At 46.9% G+C, this 12016-nt stretch overlaps 1 protein-coding gene across 3 annotated transcripts in view; it reads right to left on the reverse strand.

Annotated features, from left to right (window-relative positions):
* Positions 1-8084: 8084 nt before the first annotated feature.
* The window catches only part of LOC135904309 (sulfotransferase 1A1-like), an 87982-nt gene continuing 84050 nt past the window's right edge, over positions 8085-12016 (reverse strand). For all 3 annotated transcript variants that reach the window (XM_070532863.1, XM_070532862.1, XM_065434930.1), the window contains one exon: positions 8085-8953. In XM_070532863.1, the coding sequence (XP_070388964.1) occupies positions 8369-8953 (585 nt within the window). In that variant the 3' untranslated portion in view covers positions 8085-8368. The remainder of the gene's footprint in view (positions 8954-12016) is intronic.

The raw sequence follows: 12016 nt of genomic DNA on the forward strand, positions 1-12016 counted from the left end.
TTGTCTGTATAGAGCGGCCTCGAATTCCGCATGTTTAATGATCACCTACTAATTTAGTAATGACTGTCTGCAATCTATTTGTCAGTATTTTTGCAAATATTTTGTAATCCACGTTACATAACGATATCGGCCTATATCCGTTTACTCTCTTTATTGTTTCATCATCAGTGCTTTTTGGTATTAAGGTTGTGTGGCCCTGATAGAAGGATGGAGGAAGCTCCCCATATTGATAGGCTTCTTCGAAAAGCTGCTCCAGAAAAGGACACAGGAATTTCTGAAATTTTATATAAAATTCAGCACTAAGGCCATCAGGACCAGGCGTCTTGTTCTTCTGCAGCGTTTCGACGGCAAAATTAATTTCTTCTCGAGTTATTGGCCCATCAACGCTGAGTCGATCACCTTCTTCTAAGTGTGGCAGAAGGGAAATAAACTGATCAGCGTTTTCTTCGTATCCATTATGAGGCTTAACTGCAGCGAAAAGATCTTTATAGTGAGCTTCAAATAGGCTTATTATTTGGGACGTGTCTGTGGATATAGACCCGCCAGACTCAATTTCTAATATTTGCTTGGAAAGCGCGTATCGCTTCTCATCACCGAGAGCCCTTTTTGTGGGCTGTTTCTCTGTGAAGCGAGTTGTGCGTGAACGCACCATTGCTCCTTTGTACACTTCCGTCTCATATTTCTGTATTTGTGCGCGAACTGTGTTTATTTCATCGCTATACAACCCTGGTTCCTGGCTTTCGAAAGCGTGCAGCTTGCGAAGTAGATCATGAAGGTAATGATTTTCAGCTTTTTTTTCTTTGAGACAGCTCACATGAAATGGCAATCGCCTCATTTTTTACTCTATTTTTGAACATTTCCCATTGAGCGAACAAAGAAAGCTGTTGACATTGTGTTATTTCTAGCCATAATTCTTTCACTTTGTTTACAAAACTTTCCTCTCGCAAAAGTTGTGTATTAAGTTTCCACAGTTCCCAGTTTGGAGCAAATCTGCGAAATTTTCGAGGACCCCATGAAACAGCTACAAAACAGTGGTCTGTAAAAAATACAGGCTTCACGGCGTAGTTGTGAATGTTAGACCAGAGATTTGTCGAAACATACACACGATCAAGTCGAGCATGGGAGGCGCCTTGAAACTGCGTGAACCGCACCCAAGATGGTGTGTAGGCGCCCACGTCTATTAGATTGTGATCTTCTGTTAACTGATGCAGGAAAGTAGCACTTGCATCATCACGATTAGTTAGGTATGAGTGGTCTCTGGAATGACAAACACGGTTGAAGTCTCCCAACAGTACCAAATCTCTGTCAGTATCTAGGAGCGGAGCAAGTGAGAGGAAGAAAGCCTTCCTGTCACTCACTTTTGAGGGAGCATAAACGCAAATAAATCGCCAAATACGGGAATGAAAAGAGAGGTCACAGCATATAAGGCGGCCTTCCCCATCAACACTCAGCGACAATGAAGAATGATTTAAATGCTTGCTTACTAACAAAAAGCATCCAGCGGAAGCACCACATGCTTGGCTAGTACACACCTCGTAATAAGGTTGAAAAGTTTGCAGCGCAAGGTTGACATCACCAGCAGACGATATCTTTGTTTCTTGCATTGCACCAACATCAACTTAATGCTGCCTAAGCACGTGTAGTAACTGCTGCTGACGCTTTATATGCCTCAGCCCACACACGTTGAGTGTCGCTACACATAAGGGGAGGGTGAAGGCGGTAGCCATTTTGCTCACCTAAAGATTTTGTGTTTCATCACCCTTGGCCACAGGTAAATCTGTGGTCTTGCTCCCTTTGGATTTCTTTGTGGCACTCTCCGTACTACGCTGATAAAACCGGCGCGGCACATTATCACCAGGAGAGGGAGTTCGCTGAGCACTAGCAGACACTTTCTCGGGCGCCTGTAGTGCACTTTCCGTTGCTTCGTCGTTGCATGGTGCCGGACGTTTCCTTGCCTGACTTATGTCCATCGCCTCTTCCTCCTCTGCCTTGTCATCAGGGGGCTTTTCTTTTAGGCTTGCTAGGCCAGGTGGGCAAACTGAGTCATCCTCGCCGGTGGCTTCGCTAGTATTACTTGAGCTGCTTTGACTGGTTGGCGTTGGCTTCAAGGACTCCTGGTCCTCGTCCCTAATGCCACCTGTAGTCTCTCCGGTGGCATCTACTACCTCTGTAGAATCCATGAGATGGTCCAGTTGTGGCTCGTCTGCGCTAGGTTGCCCAGAACGAAGCTTATTGGCGTAGGTGGACACGCAGGCGTCCGCTGAGTGACGAAATCGGTGGCACTGTAGGCATCTCGGTGTTCTGCATTGTCGTCGAACGTGTCCCACGCGCTTGCAACGCAGGCACAGCGGAGGCCTACCGGGGATAAGTACGAGGCACTGGTGTCCATAAATGGACATAATGTGCGGTATTGAGGTTACGGTGATAGTGTCCTTGAGCACCAAGGAAACCTCCCGGTTTGTTGTCACCCACTGTTCCATGCCAGTGCATCTCCATACTTCTCTCTCCACCGACTTCACCTGACCATAGGCCTGGAACGCCTCTTCAACGCGTCGTGGTTCAAGGTGAGGTGGAAGCCATAGTAATTTAAGCTTGATGTTTTTAGTCTCCGGATCTATCACCATGCACATCAGCCCTTTGACACGTAGCTCACCACAGGCGACGAGAGTCTGTTTTGCCGCACTACTAGCGCAAGTAACCATCCATACATGGCTCATTTGATACTGTCCGACACCAACAATATCTGAAGTATTTACTACCTCAAGCAGAGCGTCTCGGAAGTCGGGAGCACGGTATGGTCTGCCACTCAAGTCCGCATAAAGGAAAATAGAATTCAAAACATCGTTACCGGTTGGTAGACGCGGGAGGACAACTTTGAGCTTGCATCTTCGTTCAAAAACGGGGTCGACGATCCTCGGCCTGGGCCCGATACGCTGTTTCCAGCAGAGAGCATTTTGGAGCACAGCCGTTCCACACGGATTCTTCTTCTTCTTCCATCCCTGACATGTATTCGAGTGTACGTTTTGGCCATGTGAATAGTACGACGTGCTGATGTGCTGATGTTTACATTTGCATTCTAAGAGCCAAGATCCGCTTTCACTCCACCGCGTCAAGTGCCGCATCTCTATAAGAGCAAGAGTGTTCGTACCATCGACAGGTAGATCGTGCAGTGCTAGAACATCGATTTTGATGTACGATATCCATATTAAATAAGAAATTCAGAAATAGACAACGTTGACTTTTAGGGTTATTACTGCTAGTTTCGACAGTTGTCTCTCGTTCTTTACACTTTTGAGCGCGCATATAATACGTGTGTTCAATGCAAAATAGCTACATAAACATTCGTGGATGAGAGTTCTTTCTGACAGCATACTGGCTTCTCAAGGCAGCACTGTACCAGATTAATGAGACCCGAGCGAGACAGCTTTTCACGCAACTTTGTGGAACAACCCAAATCTGCTTTTCCGCTTCGCATAAGCTTGTGAAATATTCCTGGGAAATTAACTAATGTGTCAGTGTAACAGCACATGTAAGTCCACAGGGCTGTGTGCCACATCTTACCAAAAAAAAAAAACGGATACGCAGCCATTCCCGCAGATGGTATGATTTTGATCAGCGGCCGATTTTCAGGAGGCCGGTAGGGCGTTGCTGGGGCCGCGTCGTCACGGCAAAATTATAACTATTCGCCACGTCGACTTTAATACCGGTGTCGGTGCCATCAGCATTGCCGGCTTCAGAGAAGCGCGATTGAATACCGCGCAAGAGAAAAGTACAGTGTACACCACCAATGCGAAAACATACAATTTTAAAGGACCGTGACGGAAAGCACTTCTGTTGCGACTTCGGAACTCTTGGCCGTCGCGACCGAATGTTTCTGCTGCGACGTCACAATTGGTGTCGTAACGACGGAGTCGCTGTCAGGATATAAAGCTGTTGTTCCGACTTCAGAACTCTTGTGGTCGCGACAGAATGCTTCTGTTGCGAAATCAGAATTTCTGTCGTAACGTCAGAAATGTCTCCCAATTAGGAAATGTCAACAACTTCTGTCGTACAACAGAATTTCTGTAGTTGCGACAGGAATTCCGTTTGTCTTTTTCAACCGGGCACCACAGAAGCTTGTCGCATCACACAATTTCAGTGCATTTCTGTTGTCATCATTGGGTACATGTTGCGGCGATAGGTTTCCGTTGTGGAACAGTTCTCTGTAGTACAACAGAAGTTTGTCCATTACTTCAGGAACACTTCTGTTATGACAACTGGGGGCCTGTTGCAATGATAGGTTTCTGTCGTACAACAACATTTTTCTGTAGTACAACAGAAGTTGGTCGCATTACGTCAGGAACACTTCTTTTGTGACAATTGGGGGCCTGTTGCCACAATAGGTTTCTGTAGTATTTCAACAGCTCTCTGTAGCACTACAGAAGTTTTTCGGGTTACTTCAGGAACATTTCTGTTGGGACAACAGGGTGCCTGTAGTGATGACAAATTTTTCTGTAGTACTACAAAAATCTGTTGTAGAGCTTCAGCTTTCTGTTGTAACAACAGACTTGCGACAGACTGTACTTCTGTAGTAGCAACAACAAATGTCTGTTGTACATCAGAAAAGTCTGTCGCTCCATCAGGAATCTGTAGTTACTACAGAAAAATCCTGTTGTACAACAGAAATTTCTGTAGTACTGAACACAACCTCTGTTGTCATTTTCAACTGGGTGGCCTTCTCGCAGCTCGCTCTTTCTCTCGTAGCTCGCCCTCGCAGCTTGGACGTTGGCTCGGAAGCCACCGTTAAGTTACACGAGGCTAGACATTAAAAATTGTAGTTGGGCATGAATTTTATCCCCAGTTTAAGCTTCATTATTGTGCGCTGTGCAAGCAGCGATGATGGAATGCTATGAAACTGTCGGAAGGAGATGTTCTTTGTGCTTTTACAGCGCGTAACTGCGCGCTTATTTTGTGGCTTTGGGTTGGCTGCCTGCTTCCAGTTAGAAGCCAATCGACTGCCGTTGTGCAGTTTCATAATTTAATCACCTTAGTACTATAATGACTGAACGCAAGGCGCATGACCTATTCGCCTGAATAACGCGGGCATCATGTAGAAACGTGCGTGATCAACACGGAGCATCTCCGCTATTCTCGTCGTTTCGTCATGACCCTGATTTCTCTTCATGCAGTGAAACTGCTCCAACGCTTTTATGACAAACTGATGCCGTTAGCTCTCAAGAGCAAACATCGCAGTGGAACCCGTACTTCATTTCTGAACAAAAGACAAAATTACACATAGAAATGGTTTGCATCAGTGAGCATTTCCCCCTGTACGAGTCCAAGTCAGTATGAGCCAACAAACTTGTGCACCACTTTATCCTGCCGAGACGGCGAAGCGGAGCAAGCCTACTCACAATAGTCAAAATCATTTGCGCTGATAGTGAACAGCCTGTCCTCACAAAATATATTTGCAGCGCCTAACAAAAGCATGGACTCACAAAGCAATATCATCTCAGTACTACAACAATAGCACATGTTACGTTTCTTGCACGATATGTGACAGAACACAGCCTATGCATCCAATAGCTTCAAGCACCTCTTGACGATAGCGCAATCAAAAAAGCAAATCGGAATGAGCACCGGGAATAGCACCCGTGCATAAGCTTACCCATGCCTGAGCTCCGTAACCCATCAATAAGGCTAAAAAGCTCCGTTTGTATAAGTTTGCGCCTCCAGTACTCTTCAAACCAATGCCTAACATAAACCAAAAACAGAGTTCTTCAATGAAGCGGTTAGCCACAAAACTGAGCAAAAACATCTGAAATACCCTGCAAAAGCCTCGCCGCGGAAACTCGATGGCCAACCGTCATGGTGGTGAGTGCTTAGAGACGCGGGAAAGAAGAAAAAACAGTGAAAAGGCGCGAAAAATACCACGTGACGGCGGTCAAACAATAGGGAGACACATACCTTCTCTCCTGCCTGCTGCCATGCTCCTCGCAGCAGCGGCGGTGGCAAGATAAGAGCATGTCACTTCATTAAGTTTTGTTCAGGGACCTTACTGGCGCCGCTATCGACGCTATGGGGTCTTCATCGTCTGTAGGTTTATCGCTCGCGTCTACATCAGGCGAGAGAGCCAAGCGTGGCCGGAGGCGCCAGTTCACTGCCGATGAACTACGAGACCATCGCAAGGCAGCGATACAACTCCGTTCACAAGGCCAAGCTACTGTCGATGAACTTGGACCGCAGTCGCCTTCACCAGAGCCCATGGGCGAGAAAAACGGGATGTTCACTTGATCGCGTACGCTTGCTTTTGATATCGAGGTCTAAGCGGAGGCTGGGAATCTTCGCTTTAAGAGCTCATGTTTTAAAAGCACCTTTCTGTGGCTCTGTTCTTTGGGGAAACGTTTTGCATAGGTTTAACACGAGCCGAAATCAGTGCATCAATGCGCTTTGATTACGAAGGTTGAGCAATCAGTCATGATTGATGGTCATGATGTAGTAATGCAGATATTTTGCAGGCAATTATGTTTAGCACTGCAACGTATTTCACCTAAATCCACCCTAATCGAACTTCGTCCAACTTAATTCACCATATTCGTCCTTAATGAACAATAATGCACCTTCGTCGACCATAATCCACTTTAATTCGCCTTAATCCTCCTTAACCTATCTTAATACGATCACTATTCAATCGTTAGTTAACTTCCGGCTTTGCTTGGTTCATGGGATATTTTCTACACCTCACAACGCGTACTTGAAGCGGAGATCTAAGACTTTCGCTTAATAAGACACATGCAGAGGGATGTGTCCCAAGCAATGCTAGATCAGATGCACACAGTAAAGTATCTCATCATGTGGCAGAAAAATTGTCTGTAGTATAAACTCTCCTCGAAGCTCCTTTTACATCAGTATACCCTGTTCATACGGATTTCCGAAAAAAAAACAACTTCCTCATAAACATTGCCTTCAGCATTATCGTTCTTGTTATCAGCATTTCTAAAAAAATTCAATACCACTGGGGCGCGCAACTGGCCCAAAATGACGCGCCTCCATAGAATGCTGCGGCCCGTCCGCGGGAGCCCAGGAGAAAAAGCGTGCCGTGCGCAGCGCCAGCGGAGCCGGCAGTCGAGGAGAAGCGAGGAGGAAAGCGGCGTGTTGAAGAGAGTGTCGCTACGTTCAAATTATCAAGGGGTTTTAGGAGTCATTAAGTTTCTAGATCTGCAAATAGCGGCGACTACCAGCAGTGCCTCTTCGCTTGTGCCAAGAAACGTATATTTCAGTTTATTTGCGCCCTATGCACTACGTCACAGTTGAGCGGCTGTGTGATATTGAACACGCGGAGGTGAGCACGGCAACTGCGAAAGTTGTTATTGTCACGGGTCATATAATATTGTCACCGGTGTCAGTAGCAGTATGTTTTTGTCATACATCGTGGGCTCATCATGATCACATTTAGAGCAGTATAGAAACCAGCCCTGCGCCAGCCTATATACTGGGGCAACCGTTAAACAGCAGCCGTCACTGTGAAGGTTATTAGCCGATCCGAACGACAGTCAATTGAAATATAAGAGCATGGTCGGGAGGAAGCGCGCGCCCTGGTGAACAACGGTGCGCGACAGCTGCAGTGTCGAAGACCAGCTACTCCTAAGCCAAATAAGAAAACGCACTAAACTTTCGCTCCAATCATGTTGCTCGGCGGCAAAATCAATAATTTTTCTACTTTTCAAAGATCCAGGAGCGTTACGTGGCCATAAAGGCGATATAGGTCAGCATTGTTTACATTGCGAAGAATTATTCTGCCCCTATGAATGCCTGCGAGGCGGTTATCTATGTTATTGCAGCAGCGCTCCGCGCCTTGGTCTGCAGCAAGGTGAAATATATCTTTGGACACAAACGAGGCACATTAAAACAGCTGTTTTCCATCCTGGCGCCGTCGTCTTACCTGAATGTCTCCACAGACATCAAAATATGAATTAGGTGTAGACACGTTGTTTCTTTAGTAATCCCGAAGTTTTATTCACATTGAATGTTTTCTATAAAGAATGGGCATTTTTCGCCATATGCCGTTATATTATAACGTAAGTAGGGTTTAAGACGTGCTCCAGGACATGTATAAAGGGTACAGGGACCTGCACGTCGAAGAAGCACAGATACATTGTTTCTTTCCGTACATGTCACTTCAACAGTGCGCAACGTTCGCTACTTTGCTCTCAAGTTCGTCGGGAGCATGAGGCAGACAATTTTATTATCATAATCAGTCATCCTCCGGATGTTGCCTTCGTGTGCGGGAGCACACCTCCTTACTATGCAGCTTTAACATGCGTTTCCCTACCCTATTTCCCGGAGCAAACACACTAGCCATCGATGATTCAGTCATGCTTTGCTATTGTCATTCCAGCAATGAACATACGCCCAGCGCCTCTCGTCGTATATCATTCCAAAGCTTCATTACGTCCGAGCCTCGCGTCTTTTTTGCGATGGTGGCTTCCATAAGGCTTAGTTGCTCCCGCGTGAAATGCTGCTTCCAATTCCCAACGGCACCCTTCCTAATGAAGCTATGGCGCTTGGGATCACCTTCGTAAGCCGCCCTGGACGAGATGTCTAACATCTTCAGCTGCTTGTCAACCTCCGGCACGGGATGCTTGCTGAGGTCGAAGACCATCACCCGTCGCATGTTTTCCGCACTACTTCTCGCGAGTATCACGTCAAGATGGTCTATCCCCTCCGCCTTGTCTTGTCGCAGCATTTTCCCGTACCTTTCGTTTATGAAGCCTGCCAGTCGAAGCACAGTACTGCGAGGGTCCTTCTTTAGTTCTTCGTACGTGAGAAAGAGAACGTTGGGTTCGTCTTTCAGGGAGTAGCCCTGCATCACGTGCTCGAAGTAGCAGCCGTAGCCGTGTGATCCTGTCAGGAACGCCTCCACAAAGTCGTCAAAAGTGCCGTCTTCAAAGCGATACATGCTCATGTCGCACATCTGCGAGGGGGGAATAAAGAATAAAACAAATAAAACAAGTCAACAGTTATGCAATCAGCTTGAGCCGCCAGCACGCCTGCATGAGGACTTCGTTTGGGTTAAGCACTAAATATAAACAGTTCGCTGCGCAATATCTTATGTCAATATCTCGCACGAAATAGCGCTGACGATTCGGTGGCAGATGCAGAATTTCCAAACTGCCTGAAGTGGATAAAGGAAGAATAAAATAACATGTCGCGGACATTCCGCACGCTCCCTACCGATACCAGGTGTGGGCTATTATAATTTTTTACGCCCATTATTTTTGCAGTCGTATAGGTAATCTGCATGTGCACAGTATGCAAAGCATGCTCCAATAAATTTTTCTGCATCACCCAGCACAATACTAGCGTTCTTGATTGATGTGTTCGGAAACAATAATGTAAGTTATTCAGTGCTCCCGCGTAATTTTGTTATATTTTACTTAGAAATACATTGCAGATATTTAGTAAGGCATTGCATAGGTGGGCGCTACGATTACATCAAGTAAAATAAAAACGTTTATGTTGACACGTGCATTTGCATTTAATTTGTGCATTTAACCCACTAACAGGTTAAAGTTATCACTCAGTGCAAGATGCACCGGCATGATTTGCAACCTGCTCGAATGTTTTCGTTGCTTCTATCTATAATGTATGTTTTCTGTGAACCTTATGAGATCCGAGTGACTGCGCGACGCGAACAGCGTTGCACTTTCTGGGAGGTATACGAGCCCCAGGAATTACGCTAGAACCTTCGACGAGTCGTGTTAAAAAGCCGACGGACTTGACCAGCAGATCAGGTTTTCGTAGATCGCCGACTTTGCTCGCCGCTGTCGTTTTGCTTTGAATGCCATTTGCTTTTAGGGGAATAAGTTCGCCCAGTAACGAGTTAGTTTTGTGATACACAGTGTTGCTACGGTGTTCTTCACCGTCACTAAGTAACAACTGGTGGAGGTGCTTCTATGTTCATGTACCGAACTTCTCCGCAAAACAACGACTGCGTCAACCCGGACAATCGAGCTAGCCGCAGACTACAAAACCTGTTCGCGAAGCACGGACTTCTACCCGGGACATCCAGAAAAACCATGGCCAAGTCAGCCGCCACGATGACGGATGCAACAAACCCGCAGCCATCGTCCTGCAGTAGCCAAAGGAGCCACCTATTTTCTGTGGATGGTCGTCGGAAGATACAGAAACCTGTTTTGAGACTTTTCAAAGGATGTCTACATTCAACAATTGGAACGCTGATGTGAAGTTGCATCATGTATACGTCTACTTGGAAGACGCCGCGAGAACGTGCTTTGGAAACGGAGAATCCACTTTAACAATACATTATGTGGAGCCTTCCTACAGACATTCACAAGCGTAGTGCGCAAAGAGCGAGCTCAAGCTCTGCTGGGAACCCAGATGCACCTAGCAAACGAGAAACTTGCAATCTTCACTGAGGAAATGACTCGGCTATTCCACCACGCAAACCCCGACATGCCCGCAAAAAAAGGTTCGTTTTCTTATTCGCTGCGTAAAGCGAAAAAATATTCACCGGACTGATGCACAACCCACCGATGGCATGGTATGGTATAGTAAGAATGAACTGAAGTCCCGCAGACCGTGAATCTTCACGAAACAGGCCGCTCCCACGTGGGAAGCGGAAGGCCGAGCCTCTCGGCGCATCGTGGCCCTGTTGAACAGCCCGCAGTTGGTCAGCCAGAAGAGTGCTGCGGAGAACCGCCTCCCATCTGGCCGAACTGTTATCGATGATAGAGCGTGACCGGGCACACCGCCAGAGCATGTGGTCTAAGGTGGCTATTTCTCCACAATCGCAGCACGTGGCATTGGCGTAAGTATTGGGATAGATTTTATGTAAGAGCGACGGATTGGGATATGTATTTGTTTGTAGCAGACGGAGCGTTAATTCTTGAGCTCTATTGAGCCTCGGATGAGGAACAAAATAGGTTCTACGGCTGAGATAGTAGTGATTAGTAATCTCGTTGTAGGTGTAGGGCGTGTCCCTGTTCTCTGGGGAGTCGGCTTCCGATCGGTCGAGGGTAGCGCCGTGGTCAAGTACACGCGCAGCCCCGTGAGCCGACTCGCTGAGGTAGGGAGGGGCACCCTTTATCCGACCCTGATGTGCGGGAAACCAATAAATGAAGTGGTGCGTGATTGCCTTGCGCCAAAGAAGACTGAGGCCCTGTTTGGAAACGAAGCCTTTTTCAAATGCTCTGACCGTAGACCTTGAATCACTATAGATGATGTCCCGTGAGCTATCCAGCAGGGCTAGTGCAATAGCCATTTGTTCAGCTATTTCGAAGTCCCTCGTCCGAACCGAGGCTGCATTGGTGATGCTTTGCCGACCGTCGACAGTTACGATAGTGAACGCCCGATGTCCCTTACAAGAAGCGGCATCCACAAAGCTGACCTGTCGCTAATCACTGTGTATTTGCCTAAGTAGGTTCGCCGCCCTTGCCGTCTTTCTACCGCGATTATGATCAGGGTGCATGTTCCTAGGTATGGGCGCGACCGTAATGTTCTCAGGAATTGAAGGAGGAACGTCAGAAAACACCTCAGCTACTCAAACGGGGTGATATCCGAGTTTCTGCAAGATGGATCTTCCTGCCTTCGTTGTAATGAGGCAAGTTAGCTGTGCGCGCCCCTGGGCATCTGCAGAGAGTATTATGAATGCGAAGCTGCATTAAGCGCTTTGTACAAGTGTATGTCGGTAACCGAGAGCGCGCTTAGTAATCTTCCTAAGCTGTGCATTCAATTTATCCCGCTCATCCCGTTTCCATTGATGCATGGCTGCCACGTATGTAAAGTGGCACAGAACCAAGGCATGCATTAGTCGAATGAGGCTATCCTCCTTGAGTCCATGATGCCGATTTGATATCCTCCGAACTAAACGAACAGCACTTTCAGTTTTAGCACCGTTGACCCACCGATGACCATAGCTTAATTTCTAACAGAGGCGTCGTCGATTGAGTAGACACTGGAAACGGGCGCCAGACAATTCAACCGCCGCTTGATTCTTGACTGCGCATGAGCCCAC

Source organism: Dermacentor albipictus, chromosome 2 (assembly GCF_038994185.2).
Source record: "Dermacentor albipictus isolate Rhodes 1998 colony chromosome 2, USDA_Dalb.pri_finalv2, whole genome shotgun sequence".
Lineage (NCBI taxonomy): Eukaryota > Metazoa > Arthropoda > Arachnida > Ixodida > Ixodidae > Dermacentor > Dermacentor albipictus.